The sequence below is a fragment of the Pipra filicauda genome, unplaced genomic scaffold, assembly GCF_003945595.2.
Source record: "Pipra filicauda isolate LSUMZ 115617 unplaced genomic scaffold, ASM394559v2 scaffold112_size3218982_pilon, whole genome shotgun sequence".
Lineage (NCBI taxonomy): Eukaryota > Metazoa > Chordata > Aves > Passeriformes > Pipridae > Pipra > Pipra filicauda.
The window spans coordinates 1165471-1184942 of record NW_024103574.1 but is presented as its reverse complement, the minus strand read 5'-3'; the positions used below and the strand labels follow the sequence as shown (position 1 = coordinate 1184942).

General features: G+C 38.9%; 1 protein-coding gene and 1 long non-coding RNA gene across 8 annotated transcripts; one reads left to right on the top strand and one right to left on the bottom strand.

Annotated features, from left to right (window-relative positions):
- Positions 1-1598: 1598 nt before the first annotated feature.
- CDC7 (cell division cycle 7) lies at positions 1599-16934 on the bottom strand. 7 transcript variants are annotated; one of them, XM_027713224.2, is made up of 12 exons: positions 16884-16934; positions 15139-15287; positions 13150-13233; positions 11701-11836; positions 10967-11060; positions 10728-10870; positions 9756-10005; positions 9093-9194; positions 7950-8122; positions 6667-6749; positions 3717-3866; positions 1599-2783 (listed from the first exon to the last, which is right to left on the bottom strand). In XM_027713224.2, exons 2-12 carry the CDS (start codon positions 15230-15232, stop codon positions 2407-2409), a joined length of 1686 nt encoding a protein of 561 aa, XP_027569025.1. In that variant the 5' UTR covers positions 15233-15287; positions 16884-16934; the 3' UTR covers positions 1599-2406. The 7 variants fall into 7 exon arrangements, with proteins under 7 accessions (XP_027569025.1, XP_027569034.1, XP_027569053.1 ...); XM_027713233.2 differs by lacking the exon at positions 16884-16934 and adding an exon at positions 16425-16747; XM_027713252.2 differs by lacking the exon at positions 16884-16934 and adding an exon at positions 16555-16747.
- Positions 16935-17065: 131 nt separating this feature from the next.
- LOC113983794 lies at positions 17066-18909 on the top strand. Its single transcript, XR_005564206.1, has 3 exons — positions 17066-17580; positions 18422-18536; positions 18660-18909. It is a non-coding gene; the product is annotated as an uncharacterized LOC113983794 (long non-coding RNA).
- Positions 18910-19472: the final 563 nt, after the last annotated feature.

Genomic DNA, 19472 nt, shown 5'->3' with positions numbered 1-19472 from the left:
TTTCTGTCCAATTTGTTAATATCCTTGTCATAGCATGGTGTCCAAAACTCAACAGTAACCCAGCTGTGGCCTCACAACTCCTGTACATTTACTGGAGCAACGTAATTTCTGTGCAGATCTTTTTCTAATTGTAGCTCTCCTGGTAGGAGATTCACAGTTTAGAAACATCTCAAATCATGCAACTGAACTTTAAAGGAATCTTAAGTACTTTGCTTTTACCTACAAGATTATGAGATTCTCAGAACTACAGGTGAGAGAAGCAGAAAACTCAGTGGCAACCACTGCTCACCTCCAGTGTTTTAGTGTTTTCTTGCTGTTTTCCTTCATTTTTTCCTCTTTTTCCTTTTTTCCTCTGGTGAGAGCCCATTGTATTTAACATTCTACTTCTGGCTTTCTTCTTTTGTAAAGTGCTAGAAAAAGTACTTCATAAGCATACGCTTGTTCAAACACACTTTTCCTTTATCCCTCCCCTGGAAAAAAAATTCTCCATGTTTTAAATAGCTATTTGGAAGAAGTAATACCAATGTGTTCTTCCAGCTCATTATGGAATACACTGAGCTTAGAACTGTTCCTTACAAATTTTATTTACCTTTAATGTTTTGGTAAAAATATCATTAGTAATGCTTTTGCCTTTTTGGCTATTAAATTTATGCAGTGGTTAATTGTTGTAGTGCCTGTTGCAAGGAGCTACTTAAGGCTGTTAGCAGGAAAGCCTAAAGAGCTGGAGTTGCTTAGAAAGTTCACAACAGATAGTTGACATATTTTCGCTTGCTGTCAGCTAGTGCTCTCATAAGACCACAGACAGCACGAGTGAACGTAGGAGGAAACAATACATCTGCAGACACTGGCAGACAGCACTGCTTGCCAAATTTGGCCACAGTTCCTTTAGATAAATAATTTCTCAGTGACGTGCTGTGTTGAAATTATATAAACAGCAAAAATTACTAAGACCTGGGCCCCAGGGTCTTATGGGTTTCAAGATTTTCTGCAATCAGTATTCTGACATCTGCAAATATTTTTCCCTAACAGCTGATGCCAGGAACAGAGCAATATTACCATCACTTTCTATGTGCTCAAGATTTTGAATATATTGAAATAGTGTCTCTTCAGCCCCAGCCCTGGTCAGGACCTTTGCACTGTTGTAACCACCAGTTCACACTAGTTACGCAACAGGTATCAAAGCAGCAATCTTTTCTCAGAATGGCGTGTAACCTCCTATAGCAACAACTCCATTAGCATTTCAAGAAATGTACATGGAAAAACACTGTATTACATTTCAGTCCCCAGAATTATCAAGGGGTTTAGAAAAACGTCTGCTGAACATAACGTAGCTTACTTCACACACTGAATGTACAGGGTTATTATGGTGGATTTTCCTACTTAGGACCAGACAATAGGCAGCTCCTAAGTCTGTGGTAAGACTTCCTTGATAATTAAGATACTCCCACTATAAGTCATACACACTAGAGCTATCTGAAAAGTGTCTTCTAGACTGAGGAATTCATGCAGGAAACTAGTGTGCATGATCTTCCCCAAACAGAAGCATAGCAGAAAACCTTACCTGGCTAATTTTTGTACAGCATCTCTAGACAAGCTTCTGAAGTTATAAAACCAAATCAGTTATTGAACAGATATTTTTTAAAAAATCAGTTTCCATAACAGAAATCAAACCTATGCCTGTCACACAAGACATTCTGAAGGCAGCACCTATTGAATACTGACAGTTACCCGTGGCACTAAGGAATATGGGCTATGCAAAATGAGTACTATGCATTTATTATTACTGCCTAAGTAGGAAAGGCCAGACACAAAAAAAAATGTAGTTTTAAAAGTTATGCTTTTCTTTTGATGATATAACCTCCAGCACCTGGCCTCTCCTCTAGCAACACTTTCAAAGTAATACTGTTCTCTGAAAATAGTCTGAATAAAACGAACACGCTTTGTTCCATTTTCAGTCCCCCATGTACTAAACAGGAACAAAACAGAAATATGCAAGTATGGAAAAAAGTCTCTCAAGTACTTTCTTATTTCAGTCATACCTTAAGGCAAATTTGTAAATTTTAAGGGAATATCTCGAGAATTAAGCATAGAGCTTATGAAACCCTTTTTCTTTGTTGTTTTTGATCAAAGGTAACTTTTTCAGAGAACAGGTATGCACAGCAGTAACCCCTCGTAAGTGTCTTAGGATAAGACCATGTTAGTGATGTTTATGTAACTTTTACATCTGCACATATTTCTTAAACTGACATTTGCAGTCTAACTGTACAAGACAAAATTTCAGTAGTTCAGAGCACAGTGTGATGTTATTTCAGTGAGTGTAAATGTTGAGGGCAACAAGGTAAAACTGCCTCAGTATCTCATTTCCACATAAAACACATGAAAGGAATAACAGAATACAGGATCTTCTCAGAGTCTTATGTCTTTAAAAAAAGGATGCAACAAAGCCTCCTTTGCAGTTACTCTTGTTGCAGGGTTTAAGTCTAGTAGCTTATCAAGTAGGTCATATGCTTCATCAGGAACCTGATCCCATCCTTTCATGTCAGTTGCCTTAATTTCCAAAGCACCATCACCTTCATGAAAGCTTTTTTGTTGTTGAATTTGTTTCCCAAGTGCCTCAGGAGCACAGGGTTTGTCTACTGCAAATGGCAAAGCTGAGTCGTTTTCAGACCCATTGGGCACTTCTCCCTGAGATCTCTTACAGCCACTGTTTGTTCCTCTCAGCTTTTCACAGAGGGTTCGCAGGTTTTGAGTTGGGACAACCTGGGTACACACAACTGATTTACCTGGAGGAAAAAATTGTACAGGTAAGCCCACGTTTTATCATACTTTCTATGCAGCTGTAACTTTCAAGTTTGTTTCAGAGAAATTTCATGTCTCGAAGTGTAACCAGAATGAAAGAAAAACACCTCAAACCTATCAAAGAACCAAAACCAACCCCCTCCCCCGTCTCCATACCAGCCACGCCGTTACAGCAATAGTCCCAGCAACTCAGAAGGGTCACAGCCTCAGTTCTGCTCAGAACAAAGCAGTTTGGCTTATATGAAGTTATGTAGTGACAGGTTGTCAGCCACCCCGTACACCTGATTTTTACACCTTTGTCTGGAGAATGAACACTGATGCTGTTAGTTACACATAGAGGTAGCAAGTGCTGCAGCATTTGGCCTGCAAGCAATTAGGGGAATGGTTATTTTGGTTTGTTGTGTGTTCTGCGGAGGTGATTTTCTGTTTTTTAAACAGGCCAGCTGTTGGGTTTTGGTTTTTTGTTGTTACTAGTTCTTCTTGGGGCGTGGGGGGAAAGCAAGGTTTACATCATCTAAATATTAAGTCATATTGACTTAAGCCTCCAGGACAAATTTTGCAGGAATAGAAACACTGTCTCAAGAATTCTAACCAAATGCCAGTAGAAAACATTTAGTTGGCATATTTCACCTCAAGTAGCCCTGACTTAGTGAAAGGCAGTAGACAGGTTGGAAAAACTGTGGCATGAAGCACCCCATATACACATTGTAAAAGGCAGAAAGTACAAAAACATCTTAGAAGTCTGTAAATATAGACTAGTACTTTTAGTTTTTACACGCAAAAAGTGTCATTTACTTCCAAAATGACTCTAAAACCTAAAAATATATTTATATACACAAACAAAAAAAAAATCAGATTGTAAGTCACAGCATTAAATAACATTTTTCCCCTTTTCCCCATAATTAAGGTTTGCATACCAAAAGTTCTAGCAGCCTGAATGGTTTCTCTGGATCCACGGACTGTCATGATTTGTGCCAAAGCAGTTAAATCATCACTTGCTTTAAAAAATGGATACCGTCCACTGAGCAGAGAAAGGAATATGATTCCTGCAGACCACATGTCAATTGCTGCAAAGGAAAGCAAATTTAGTAATAACTAAACTCACAATTTCATCACAAACAAAATCACAACCTTCTTTTAAAAGAAATTATGATCTGAGAAGTTCTGAAGTACTTTTTGACTTTAGTCACATAGATAATTACTTTAGCAAAAAGTGGAAATTACTATAATTAGAATGAAGAATAATTTCCTACTTTCATGCAGAGAGTGTGTTTTTCTTGATAAACTTAAAATGTACCAAAACAATATATAAAGTTGTTTTACCCAGGGAGATGAGATGGGTCAAATGAAATGCCTAGTTTTGATACTTCTTGAACTTTACTTCATACAAAGAAAATCTTATATAAAGGTCATAAATAACAAACAATTCACAAATGAATGAGAATCTGAATTTTTTGGGGAATGAGGCTGTAGGCAGCACTAAGAAATTTATCTTACTATGAACTTTGCTGCTCTCTAATATGAAATCATTTGACAATATAGGCAGTTTAAATCTAATAGGTAGAACTTATCACTTTCACTCTGTTATGAAGAGTACAGAGAGTACTCTGGGGATAGATGCCAAAGCCTGATGGAAACTTTAGTTACAAGAATACCTGTCTGCCATAATTTCTTTGGCTCACTAAGGTGCACATTTTGAGAGATGGTGAGGTTTAGTGAAGGAGAGAGTTTGAAGGATTCTCAAACTTTGAAGAGAAAAATTAACAGTTGGGAAATAAAGACATAGTCATCCTGCTCCTCTTCAAAAAAATAAGTAGCAAAATAGGCAGTAATTAATTTGGATGTTTTAATTAGAAATACTCAGCACAGGACTTTGATTTTTTTAAAAAGTGTTAGGTTGACTTAGTTGCAAAGCCAGATTTTACATCTTTAATTAAAAAATAAAAATCCACGTTAATCATTTGGCACAATTCACAGTAGAAAAGTTTTCTACCTTCTGCATAGTTCCTGTAAAAAAGTTTTAATATTACTCTATCACTGCTGAAAAGATCTGTTTGAGGGTTTGTGCATCACCCTGAGGATGTGTTTGAGTAAGCTGGAGCAATCAAGGTCAAGACCTTTGAAAAGGTTTAATTATGTAACTCTTGCTGAAATTAATAGGCATTATACATCTGAATGGCTAGTAAATCCTGGCCCTACAATTCCGGTAGACCTGTGATCATTGACAGACTCCAAGATCCTGTAGAATGACATCAAAATCATGGTTCTTTCCTATGCTTTTGTCTAGTGTTATCTAACTAGTGAGGAAAGGGGAGCAGGACAAACCAAGTGAAAGGGTAATGGACCTGTGTAGCATCAGCTTGAGAGTTTAGGTTGTGTTCCCTGCACTGTGAACCTGGGTCCGATGCGCGGTGGTAGCTCTGGATAGAGTCAGCTGGATCCACCTGGTAAGTTGGTCTCAGCACAGAGACCAAAACTAGACATAAGATTGGCAGGAATACAAGGAGGTGACTCCAGCAGTTCCAGATGGAAGCGGACAAGAATATTTGTTAGTTCAAATAAAACATAATATCATAAATATTAGTACTGGTCTACCCAGATCTAATTAAGGCCTTTGTTGACATACTACAGGAGCTCAGCACCACTCAGACCTTTCAGGGATGTCAGTGCCACACGCCAGAGTTTCCAGATTTACCCCTATTTTCTGTAATCCTGCTCTCCATTACCCTAGAGAACAGAAAACCATCTGAAAGCATGTTTAACACCAGCATGTGTCCAAGATTTCCCAAGTATGTCTTTTTTCTGCCTAAATTCTGTCTAGACAGATTCAGGGATTGTCTAAACTTGTCCTAGATTTCTGGATGGCTTGTAGCCTATAAAGCTGGCTGTTACAGCACAGGCACAAGAACTCCAAACAAGCTGCCATATCTCTGAAATCCCAGTCATACCCACAGCACAGACATTGTTTCAAATAACAGTAAACTATCTAGGCATAAACTGATCAAATGTATTGTTAAGTCTATTTTGAGTGTGTATACACACTTTAACTACTGAAAATTGTCAACTTTCTCAAAAAGTGTTCAGAAAAAAAGTGGCTAAACCCTGTTATTTTAAATCCAGCTTTTGAGGACATTTGTATTTTTTCATGAGTCAAAACTCCTAGTCATACACCAAATGTGTAATGGGTAACTTTGCTTGTATTGGCTCTTCACCCTTAGGTAGGCACAACCTCTTCCATGTTGCTTGCAACACCTAATGCATTAACCATCCCTCTGCTGTGTCCTGATATTTACCCAAGCTACTGAATCTTGTTAACTAGACTTTAACACTGAGAAATTAAAATTTTAGTAAGATTATGCTATTTTTACAGACTAGCTATTTAAAGCAGTAGTGAAAAGAAAAAATTCTGATAAAAATCAATAAATGATGCTTTCTAGAACCCATTTGCAATTCTACCATTAATTATGCCTGCTATGACAGTAAAGTATGTGACAATCTGTCTAGAAAAGTCCACAGTATGTCCTTTCCCCAAGATTTATTCAAGATCTTTCTTGAATAAATAAGCCAAAAAACTTGATAAAAATTATGGCTTTTTTTTTTTAATATATTATATTCCACTCCTGCGTGTGGCCCTAACCCTCAAATGAATAAAGATATATTCAAGAAAAATATTCATGACTTGTTCTTCCTCCAAATAATAAACTTTTAAATAAAATCAGGAAATGCTTGATAAGGGTTAGAAGGGATGAAAAAATTAATTTCACATGTTAAAAAATCCTCCAATAAAAAAAAAGACAACAACATATGCATAAATTAGAAGGATCAAAAGGTGAGAAAAGGCATTTGTTTTGGTTCGTTGTGCAGTACCTGTGGTCTGAGTGGGGCACTTCGTTAACACTTCTGGTGCTCTGAATCCAGGTGTTCCTGCCCTGGGAGCAACTTGTTGAGGCCTTGTAATAAGAAGCAAATATATTCAGAATATAAATGTTGATAAATAAGTTCTAATAACAATATTATTTTTAGAATATATTTATGTAAGATGTGTAAACAGCCTAACCCTACTTTATTCAAGTTTTATAGAACTTTGAAGCATCTTATCTAGCATGACATTATGTTGCATAAGGCCATAGCCTTATTATATTATCTATTATATTTTTATTGTATTATCTAGCATAAGAGTACCAGAGAAATACTTACTGCATACTTAATTCACAATGACCTTTTCCAGTTTCATCCAAGAGTAGCATAATGTTTGTTAAAGTCTAGTTTTCATAGGACACTTTGAAGTTGAAACTAATTCACCAAAGGCAAAAAATGCAAGAGATTCTTGAATGTATATGCTCTGGCTTTGTATTAGTCCAGAGCAAACTAAGGTTAGCTCTTTCTGAGTGTTGACAAGATATTACTTGTCATTAACTAAAAGCTGCGAAATTATCATTATTTAAAAAATAATGTGGGGATAAAAGGCAATAGTATATCATAATCAAAACTAACTGCAGAGGGACAGAGTTGAACTGAGCTACTAAGATTCTCTAACAGGAGACACTGGCACAGGTTGCCCAGAAAAGCTGTGGATGCCCCTGCCTAGAAGTGTTCAAGGCCAGACTGGACTGGGCTTTGAGCAGCCTGGTCTAGTGAAAAGTGTCCCTGCCCATGGCAAGGGCTTGGAACTGGATGATCTTTAAAGTCCCTTCCAACTCAAACCATTCTGTGATTCTATTAGTTTTTTTTAATTAATATAAAACAGTCATGTTTGCTTTTTATTCTACATTTCACCATTTCTAGAATCCCAACTGTTGGTATGATTTAGGCCTATAAGATAACTACTAATGACAGATTGATGTATTGTCTTTTCTAAGTGTTGTAATTAACTCAAGCAATTTTCTACAACACATGTAGGTGAATAATTAAATACAACAAAAAATCATTAACAGAGGATCTTAGTTGCTGCAGATAGCAGTGAACCAATTATCCCACAAATTCCATGAACTACTCTTGTTTAAAAAGAGTACTCAGTTTTAAGAGTTTAAGAGACCAAATCCTATCTTTCACCTACTAAATGAACTGTCTAGTAAATCTAAGTTTCTGACTTTGTTTGACATCAGAGTGGACAATTTTACAAATTTTACAACATTATCAAAGCAAATTACCTTGAAAGGCAAACACTGCAAACTCTGTCCGTTGCGTAACAGTCACAGGGCAGGTTTAAGGGACCGGCAGCTTTCCTGGCTGCCCCATTGCTCACAGTTTTGGTAAAAATAATCTTCTTCTTTGTTACTAACTTCCTAGATGAAACATCTATCACCTTTGCTTGTTTTATGAGCTGCAATGTAGATATTTTAGAGAAAGTGACATATTTAAAATATTAAGACTGAACCAATGCTCGTGAGCAAGAAGCTGCAATTTTAGGACAGAAGACACGAAATCTTTTTTAACAGTATCACAACATCTATAAAGCAGACACTGGAGCTTTCTAAATATTCTGATTTCCTCCCCTTCCCCTCAGAAGACATTTTTCAGTGTTTACTAAAACCCAATATATATATTAGATATTCTGAAGCTGCAAACCAAGTATTTTTCAAGTTAGTATAATGTTTCAAGAATTTTTTTGGCTCAATATGAGAATAAGAAGTAAAGAATATGAAAAGCCACAGCAACACTCAGGTACTAACCCTAATTCTACAATAAAATACTCACTGTTGACAAAACCCTCTAATTTAGTTGGGTTTCCCCCTTGTCATATTAGACAAATGACAAAAAAATAGTTAAAAGTTTTATCCTCAGCTTCATATGCAAAAGAAAAAAAAGTGGCACAAGATAAGTAGAGGGAGGTTGAGCACTGGAACAGGCTCCCCAGGGAAGTGGTCATGGCATCAAGCCTGTCTGAGTTCAAGAAGTGTTTGGACAATGCTCTCAAGACACGTGGTGTGTTCTCAGGGTGTCCTGTGCAGGACAAGGAGTTGGACTCAATGATCCTGATAGGTCCTTTCCAGCTCAGCATATTCTATGATTCTGTGATCAGTTACACAGATACAGGTACAGGAAAAAAGATTAATTTAGCATCCAAACAAGATCAGCTAGGGAGACAGCTACATAACTACTTGTTCAAGAGTTTCAAAAGGGACTGAAACAGAAATGAAAAAATCCTTAAGCCTTTGAGCAAAGGCACACTTAATAATCTGCTCAAAAACTTTTAGTTCCACATTATCCTGGAGAGGTGTCCAGTCTTAAAGAACCACCAGTTCTATAATTTTCCAAATATGTAACAGATTGATCCTACTGATGAGTCATACTTTTACTTTTGTACTTGAGTTCTCCTGGTATGTGGAACTGTAGACATTGAAATTCCTCTCTCCAAAGACAGAGCGCTGGACAGAATGGTGCACAGAGTCCTCCTGCAATACCAACAAAAAGGACAATAAGGATCCGATCTAACACACAGTCAGCTGGATACTGACAGTTCAAAAAAAAAAAAGTGTGAAGTGACATAAAACATGAACAGCTGCATGTAAGTCATTTTCAGGCATCAGTTTACTGTGGATGAAGAAAACATGGTCTAGACAGAACAGCATACACGCTTACAAAACGAATCACACCTCAGAAGTGCCCCAAGACAATCTGAGTGTAGTCTGTACTGCATTTGTTATGCAATAACTAAATACAGGTGAATAATTATTGGCTTGGGGAGGAGTTTCACTGTACATGTCTCTTAAAAAAGGATTTAAGGCTGTCTAAATAGTAACCCGTGCTAGGGTTTCATACAGCCTTTGGCACTGTATTATATTAAACAGATAATGATGAAGCCAATACAGTTACACAGGAGTAGCCTCTGTGCATCCCTCTGGGGCCCTGCAAGATGTGCACACATGGCTTCTGTGCAAGTATTGCATCTCCCCCTGTTGGATGAAGGAACACATTAAATATATACAACAATATTAATGAAAGAGACTGAGAACCTTTCCTCCTCTTCCTTGTTTAATCTGTGCTTTTGAAAGTGAGCTGGACTTTCCGTCAGCTGCTTTTGAGGCTGACTGTTGAGCTATCTGTTTAGGTGCTGTGTCACTGACAGAAGCCCCATTTCCCAAGGCTACAATGGGATTATTTTGCAAGCAACTTTCCTGCTGGTCTTCAGAGGGGGCAGTTTTCAGAAGTTCAATTTTCGTATCAGGGGTTCCTTGTGCCAAGCCAAAATCTACCAAGGCATACCTGAAATACACAAATTTAGAATCAGGAGTCACAAAGTATCTATCCATCATTTCAATTTACTATTTGTTACTTGCTTACTTATCTTTCTTTCACATTTTGTTCAATATGTTGCTTATCTGTACTACTGCCAGCATCACAGTCCCGCTTTCTTCCTTCACCTCCTGTGTTCCATCTTAACCTATCCCCTCAATGTTTTTTACCCTATATCACTCTTGCTTCATTGTTTCTTGTCCCAAAATCTTCTCAAGTGCATACTATCTTCAATGGTGTTAAAAAAATATTCCCAGCAACTGATTTCTGGGGTTTTAATCCTACAGCTCCAAACCTTCAACCAACAGTCAAGTACAAGTAACTTCACTCTTGCAGGATTCCGACGGGCAGAGGACAAATGTAGAAGTGAAGACAGACAAGACTAACAATGCTGAAATTTTTGACAGACTTCTGGTAAATACTACTGAAATTTGAGTCTTCAAACAGGTAAGACTACATTAGTTCTGTAGTAGTTTGAAGATATTATCTTAAGTTAAAAAAAAAAATTCTTCCCTCCTTAAATCCCTTCACACTGAAAGAAAAGTATTACAAATTAAAAAAACCCACCTTTTTTAGCTTTATTACTTAAGCACGTGTTATGCAGCTGGAAGGAAAGACGCCTAAAAGCCTAATGGACTCTGTTCTGCCAAGGCACACATCCCCAAATGAGATCACAGTATGGCCAGACTTACTTTTTTAGCTGCCTGTTGTAGAGGAAGTTACTGGGCTTGACGTCACGGTGAACAATACCAAAGTGATGAATGCGCCTCAACGCTTTGAACAGATTAAACATGTATTCCCTCACTTCTTCGAAGGAAAGAGAATTCAGAATGTCCTGAAAGATTATTTGGATACTGTATTCATAGAATCATAGAATAATTACGCAACTGCCCTTAATTAAATGTTTTACTACACATTAAAATAGACTCACCAAGAAGGATTCGTGTTCCAGGTATGGCATAACAATAACCACATGATCATTTTTCCTAAAGCAATATTTAACTCCCATAACATTATCTTGTCCCCTAGAAGAAAAGTAATGTTACCGAATAAAGACCAGAAGATGAACATTTATTTTTCTTTATTTCTTAAAAAATTCAGTCAGGCTTTCTTTTATAATCGTAACTTATATCTTGACAGCAGTCTTATCAGCAATCAGTAGCTGTGCTGTTGCTGCTCATTGCTATGTTCCATTTGAGTTCTGCAATTTGCAATGAGGGCAGCACAGATTATTTGTGGGGCCGTGGTTTGTAGTTACCGCTGTAATTAAGTATAGGACCTAACCTTCACGATCCAACTACTTTAAGAAGGTGTTATTCAGCGCACTCTGGCAACAAGTATTCATTCTTAAAACCACATTTTCTAATGAAGAGATTCTTTTTTTCAAAGCATTTCAGAACTGGAATTTTTGTTATCACAGAGATACATCATGGAATTTCTCAGATGGAAAACAGAGCATCCTCTGCAAACTGAGATTAGCAGAAAAGGGCATCCGTTACAGGTAAGACACTCCATTTGTTATTTGCTCTCGATAAAAAGAATTTTCATGTCTGTGGTTAAAAAAAAAGCAAGAGAAGTGCCAAAATTTAAAATAAATAAATACAGAGCAGTGAGACAATGTTCAGCAGTTTAGTCATGACAATCATAATTTTTTTGTTTATGTACCCTGCTACTGTGAGGCACTGAAGTTCAGCAGCAATTCGCAGAGGGTGGCTGGTTGGAATCAAGTGTTTCAGAGCCATTTTTTCCTCTAATCCAGTTTGTAGTTGTGCTGTGGCCAAGTAAACAGAACTAAAAGTACCTGTAAACAAGGAAGAAAAACACTGTCTTTAACATTTTTAATTAGGTCAATGCAGCTTTTTACAGAAGTGATGTAACTGTTCACAATCCTGCAGTGTACTTGATACTACATCAAAAGCAGATTCTAAAAGAGAAAAATCCAGTTCCTTTTTTCTACTACTGAATTCCGTGATCTTGTATACAAGTTTTTTATGTCAGTAAAAATGCAAATATAACACTGTCTAACTTGCCTGGGACACAGAGCTCTTTGAATGTAAATTTCCTATCTTTGATTTGCTTTCTTGTTCAGGTAGCTTACTTTCATCTGACATCCAACTCCTCTCTCTACAATGTAAGAGGACTATATAATGCTAATGTGGAAGGCACTGCCTTTGCTATTCAAAGCACTTCTGAAATTGCTACATTTTTTCTTAATTCTGTACCTTATCTATAAAGTAAGGCTTCTCACATGATGTGTGACTCCTATTGTTTGTTTTCCCAGAGCATTAGCACAAAGAATGTGACAGATTCATCTGAGAAAGGGATTTTTCAGGCTTCACAATAAACTTACCCATCCATTTAATTTTAAGGATATCCTAATATACCTCTTAGGAGGTTAATTCAGAACTGAGATATCTGAATACACAAGTTGAAGTGTTCTTCCATATGAATAAAGAATACAAATTACTTTTAATTACATTTTAAGTATTGTGTCTGCATCATGCTAGGTCAAGAGTCTGAGTAAACACATACATAAAAAGGCCAGCAAAAACTCTGAAATACTTTTTGCACTCATTAAAAAAAATAAAAATCTAGAGACCCATGCCTTCAATATAATTGATTACAGCAACAAGAGTTACCAAGCTGACTTAAGACATTATTTTTGGTGGTGAGAACGGCTAAAATGAAAGTGACTCCAGAGTGGAATCCTAAGTTGAAGCTTGTTTTCTCATAATGCTGCCAAACTGCAAGTGGTATTTTTGAAAAGCATTGTTTGCTCCCAAGAGTAAAATAAATAGACTTCTCACGTAAAGGAGAAAAAGAACGGAATGTTAAGACTTATTTACTTGAATCTACCTCAAAAATTTTTAATTGTCAAAATTGCAGTGTTGTTTTAAAAGGCTTTAATATACCAGATTTTCAAGAAAATAGCTTGAAAATGTTCCTAATTAACACACCTATGCGCTCAGCTATTAGAATTCCTACAGAGACCAAGTAGTAAGTCAAAAAGGAATTTGGATTAAACTGCATATATTGGGATCTTAGGATTATACTTTTTAAATTAGAAATGCCAAAAGAAATCTAAGTCTAAGCAAGCTAAAATGAAACATTTACCTTCTCCAATTTTTTCCTTAATTTTGAACACATTTACAAGCTGTGGCACCGCTTCATAAAGTTTTTCAATATCTTTTTTTATTCCTGTGGTGGGAAGAACAGGGAAAATAAGTTAGGAACTTTATTACTTGATTCAATATCTGATGTATATTTGAGATCACAAATTACACTTCAGTTCACAGGACTATGAATTCACATATACAGAGGATAAAACAGCACAAAGGTATCTTATCCCTGCTGACATTACCATCTGCATACTTGATATTGTTATTCATCCCACTCCCTTATAAGCTGCAGCATTTAAAAAATTATTTTTTACTCATCTGATACCTAGGAGATCCTGAGAGGGTAAAAGCCTTCTGATTAGTACAACATCTACAGCTCATTGCCAAATGTTTACATGAGATTTGCAATATCAATTTCACACAGGACAAAACTGTAATAGTTGTTTCTGTAAGCACAGGTGCATATCCATCAGATGCATATCAAAAATGCAGAAGAGGAATTATTTTTTATATACTTTTAAGATCAATAATGCAATCTTTCACACTTTCTTAAAATAGTAAACATCAAACCCCATGTTTGGCCTGCATTTAAGTTCCTGCACTTTGTGCTGCAATCACTAGATGGCACGACAAGGATGTTATACTGTATTATTTTAAAAAAATCACATAGTCTTCTATTCAGTTTACAAATTCTTGTACTTTTAAGTGTTTTCTATACCCTGCATAAGAATTCACTTCTTTTGAAGCTATCAAGTATGTAGAGGCTGTGACTAATTTCTCTGAAGCAGGGGTAAGGAATATGTTATTATATAGAACTAAGCACAAACTGGCATTTGAAAAGTCAATCAAATAGAAAAATAAGTGTACATGTTTCATTCTAAAAATAAATAATGAATTAATGACAGTTTTTGGGTTGTTCTGTGCCACTAATCTAACAGCCCTAAGGTATATACTAAGAATCATGGAAAGCTCCCTCAAAAACTTCTGTAGAATCTGCCAAATACTCCATTTTGTCTGACATTGAATTCAGATTCCACCCTGAACAGAGTTCAGTGCTGTCAGAGCACTTCCAGCGAGGTGACAGGCTGCAGTGCCTACCCAAGGCACTGGAAGCGTTTAGCAAGTCAACAGAGCTGCCTGTGTGAAAGATCCTGAGAAGTGCTAGAAAAAGTCAGTGACTGTCCTTGTTGATAGACAGCAGTAAAAACATCACCTAGTCTCTTCTCAGGGCCCAAATACCCAGTTGGGTATAGAGAACATACAGTCATTGTACCATCAGTGTATAATAACAGTAACATCCAACATTTTCTGTGAGCAGATTTTAAAGTAATTTCTGTATTTGCCAAGCAAGACAAACACTATTCAGCATCACTCGATGTAATTCTGAACATGGATGTGCAGGAGACTGACAGGCTATCTATTTTAGAAAAATCAGTAGCTATTATATATATAAGCTGGCTGATCATCTGGGATTACTGAGCAAGCATTGTACATAAAGTCCAGACTCAAGTAAATACACAAAGAGACCAAAAAATGAACAGCAAAACCACTATCAGAACACATGTTCTTAGTTCAGCTTCTACAAAGAAGAAGGAGTGTTTTTATGCCCATAATCACATCTAAAGATATTGAAGGATAAGGCCGGCAATTATAGGTTAAAAGGCAAAGTATTGGGTTTGTGCACTTGTTTGGTCAGAGTTTTATTCTCCAGGGCTAGCTTTTTTGAATTCTAGTATCCTCTTATAATAACATATTCTATAATAAATAAATAGTAAGTTTAGCAAATTGTGACAAATTGTAGCACATAAAAAGCAGGAATAAACTTAAAATCAAAAGCCATCTCAAATGTTTTCATTTCATTAATTCTTTATACACCAGGACCATCTACAGACAGGCTTATAATCTATATTGAAACTTCCTGAAGTGATGAAGCAGCATGCCAGCAACAAAACATAATGTTAACAATTCCTATTTCAGCGCATACCTGAAAGCTTGCTGTTCTGCTCAAGCTTCCTGTGGAAGTCTTCAGCCTGATGAGGGTGCTGTTCATCACGGTGAGACTTCAACATCGTCTCCATCACAAAACAAATCTCAAGTAAAAAATCCAAGACTTCGAGGGCCACTTCTGGACACCTGGGGGAGCAAGCATATCTGGTAAGACACTTCCTGGCCCTGCACTCAGTCCTTAAGATGAGATTTAGGGAGTCTGAGGAGTTCCTCTGTGTTACCTAAAACAACAAAGTGTCATCCATTATCCCAGAGAAATACCAAACCAGTAAACCCACTCTATCTCTAGTAAAAGGGAAGAGGAGTGAAGGGAAGAAAGACTGCAAGACAAGCTTAGATAATGATTTTCTTTCATCTTTCACATTTCCTCATTCATATTAAAGCATTGTCTTTCCCCTGAAGTTTGCTTTGAAAGGCAAGGAACTGATGCACACAGAAATAGCTGCATTGCACACTGCAACAGCTGTAGAAAGACAGAAAACCTGAAAGAAATTATAAAAAAATCTTCTCAATACAAGAGATTTCTCTCCCTCCTAGATAATCTCAACAAAAGGCATAATTATTTGTTGTCCTCCCACCATAACAAGAAAAATAACATAGGCTTATTTTGAAGTGCTTCTTCCCAAATATTGGGAATACTACATAAAACTGCAAATTAGTAAATTTACAGTTAATACCGTACAATCAAAAAAGCCCCAATAATTCTATTTCATGAGTGAAAGAGTGGCAGGAAGCCCCAGGGCAGAATAATGGGTGATAAGTGAGCCTGGAAGCACCACCTCTGACAGTTCCCCACCCTAGTTCCATTCAAAAATCTTCCTTGCTTGTTACTTTGTCAAACCTTCAAAGTTCTGGATGAACTTTTCTACACAGGGGAAACATATTCTGGAAAACTTCCAATGAAAGGATTCATCTCTTTCAGCTATGAGCTGGAAATACATTTTGTCCCCAAAGAATTCGAGCTACCTTTAGTCTGTCATCCATGTGTAACAGAACAGGGACAAGCAACAGCATCCTTTTTTGACAGAGCTTTGCTGGAGAGTGGGACTTGGAAACTACTGGAATGAGATTAGAGAGGTTTCTAGTCTCTTAGAGACAGACACTCCCTCTGCCAGTGTTGAGCAGGCAGATGAGCCTGTTCCAAACCTGTAACAGCAGGGCCTCACCGGCAGCACAAAGAGCGCAATACGGATACTGATACAGTAAATCCGTCTGTTCCAAGACAGGCAACAGCCGTCCCGCCTCCAGCACTTCAGTTCGCACCGGTGGTGTCACCGCTGCCAGACCAAGGGGAGCACCCGGGGCTCGTCACCGGCTTTGCGGGACAGCCCCTGACGGCGAGGCCGCGGCCCGAGCGCCTGTCCCAGGGTTCGCCACCGGCCGCGGGACTCACGGGCGGGCGCAGCGGGGAGAACACGGGACGGGCCCTTCAGCTGCGGCCGCGGGGTCGCCGCTCAGCACCGCAGGGGAACGGCCTCCGCGGGGACCGCCCGGCAGCGGAGGGGCGGGGACGCGCGGAGCGGGTCCCCCACAGGCGGAGAGGCCGCGTCAGGGCGGGTCGTGCCGGGCCCCGTCCCCGCGGAGGGGCCGCGCCAGCCCCGGGGCCGCCATGGACGGGGCCGCGAGGGGGGGGTGGGGGCGGGGGGGTGGCGGGCGGGGGTCGCGCGGGGCGGGAGGGGCTCACGCGGGGCGGGAGGGGCTCGCGCGGTGGCGGACACTCACGCGGACACTGGCGCGCGCCGCCCCGGCGTTTTGCTGCTGCCGCCCTTTCGCCGCGCGCGCGCCGCCGCCAATCCCGGCCCTCGGCGGAAGCCGCGGCCCCGGCCAATGGCGGCGGCGCGCGGGGAAAGACGTGCAACGATTGGCCGGGCGCCGGGGAAGGGCCCGCCCACAGTGGCGCGGCGGGTTCGAAGCGGGGGCGGGGCCTGGCGCGAGTCACCGGTGCCGCCCCCTGGGCCCGGCGCCGTCGGGGCGGGGTGTTTTACTGGTGTTCGTGCCCCCTGCAACAGTCTTCGGCCCTTAGATTTTCTTTTTTGCTTGTGGTTATTGCGAAATAATTACTGTCCCCAATAAGATCTCGTCCTCATTAGCTCCGCTGTGAGTTCAGTCAAATAGCCCAGAGGCCGTGGAGCGGCCTCGCTCACACCGTAATAACGGGGAACAGCTTGGCTTGCAGCTTTGCCTTATTACCTGATTACACAAGAAGAAGGATCGCACTGAACACAAATTGAATTTGCATCTTGGCTCTGGTCTCCGCTGTAACCACTGACTAGCAATGAGCAGGAGTAGGAAATTTAGTGGAATAATGTTTTGCTGATATTTGAAGTAGTTGGATTTTACCAAAACCAATGCAGTTGCCTGTCTGCAGATAAAAGAATTAGCACTTTTTGTCTTTTATCCGCTTTGATCAATTTTTAAGGTAAAATAACATTGCTCTTGTTAAAGAGTAGCTCCCCTGCACACGCTGTTGCATAGATCTCTTGTTTATTAGAAAATGAACTAAAACACTGTTGTTTATTGCGTACTTCAGGTAGGGTTCTGTAACTGCAGCCCTTAGTAAATAACAACCAAACTTGAGGTTGACAAAGTTTCCAAGGCAACATTCTAATTTGACTTTACATTATAACAAGCTGTGCTTAGGCTAACAAATTGTTAAAAGCATAAACAGGTTCCACCACTTTTGCTAATTTGCGTTTCATATTATACAGTCTAAAAGGAGGGTGCAGAATCAAGTTGCTGAGCTGCTTTGGTGGTTTTCAGTGGTGAGGTTTGATGTGTGCGGGGTTTTTCCCAACAGTTGTTCTAATTTACACTTTCTGTTTAGGGCTCTAATAAGCCAGGGCAGCAGTTTGACATTAAGCAAAGTTAAGTATGCTAGCTCAATAATTTCAGTTAAGGGCGACAGTATTTAAAAGCAGATTATACTAAATATGAATTAAATGAGGGATAATGACAAAATAATGTAGGCCAAATTCTGTTCTTTCTTGCCTCTCCTCTGTTTAAGGCGGAAGTTCAGTCAAATTGACTATGACTCTCCTCATATGAATGTCTTCTCAAAAGTCACTTCTTCATCAATGTCTATCTCCATGTACATCTTCATGGGAGAGTGACAGATTAGGTGTACCTTTTCCACTGTATTTCCTCAGTATTTGCTTAAATATCTCCAGCTTATTTTTGCTTTATTTTGAATTATTGTAGAATAGGTAAAGACGCAGCTTCTGATTTGCTTCTGCACAACTTCTGTGCCTTTGCTACAGCAGGAGACACTCCTTTTTTCCTGTTGGCTTGGATTAGCAGAAACTCCTTCACTCTTGGGGCAAAGAAGGCTCTACCTTATCATTCAACACTGAGCTCCAGTTCTAACAATGCACCACGGTAGGAACTTCTCAGAAGGAAAGAGAAGAAATTGCATCAACAGAATATGACAAACAAAGCAGAACATCTAATGCTCTGTGAGCCTAACTGCTGCATTGTCTTCTCTTGTGGCTTTATCTCTAGGTTGGATATGAAGGATGAGAAGCCAAATGACAATACAGGTCCATGCAGAACATTCCTTATGGCTGACAAGCCATCACCAAAGCCCACCTCTGGGAGCTTGCCAAGAAAGGATCCAAACGTTGCTGTGTGATTGCATCCACTGCTGCCAGAATCTGCAGCTGAATCAAACTTTTTGTATCTGCTGACAGGCCTAAAAGAATCCATGCTGACACTAGAGCACATCTATTAACCGCTTCCTAGGTCAATTAAACTAGAAGCCTCCGTGTGTTTGTACTGTCTTCTAGCCTTGAAAAACTGATAAGCAAGGTCCAGGAAGGTAACTGGTGAATGTATCCAGCACAAACAGAGGTAGGAGATCCTTAACATCCCCTTGATGCCAAGAACATCTGTTCATAAATTAGAGACCAGAAACTACTTGGAAATGAGCAAATAAAAGTATATTTAATGGCAGTATTAAAAATATATATACAAATATACATATATACAAAATTCAATTTTAATTACAGTAGAGACTATTAAATGTACCATTCAGTTTTCATTAGCCTGAATGACACATGCTTTCCAACTTTTAATTACTCTTTCTGTTAGCAATATGATTCTATGGCAAAATTTTGCTCTCTTTGGCACCAGGTTGAGACAAATCTCTTCACGCTATTGTGCCCTTTAGGAATACTGTCAAATTCAATCATTCAGGACTCATGAGTCTTGCACTAACATGAAGAGATTGATTTGAAAACCATGGGACTAAGATCCTTTTTTTTGTTTTTCATTTTCCATTTCCATTCCTTAACCAGGAAAGCTGAGATTGCCAGC

What these genes read in the sequence shown, in the direction of transcription:
- CDC7 (XM_027713224.2), bottom strand. Translation starts at nt 15,232, where the DNA reads ATGGAGACGATGTTGAAGTCTCACCGTGATGAACAGCACCCTCATCAG. An exon ending in CAGTGCCTCACAGTAGCAGG is followed by an intron (nt 11,061 to 11,700) that starts GTACATAAACAA and finishes CTTTTCTTCTAG; the next exon opens with GGGACAAGATAATGTTATGG. An exon ending in GTGCCCCACTCAGACCACAG is followed by an intron (nt 3,867 to 6,666) that starts GTACTGCACAAC and finishes TTTCCTTTGCAG; the next exon opens with CAATTGACATGTGGTCTGCA.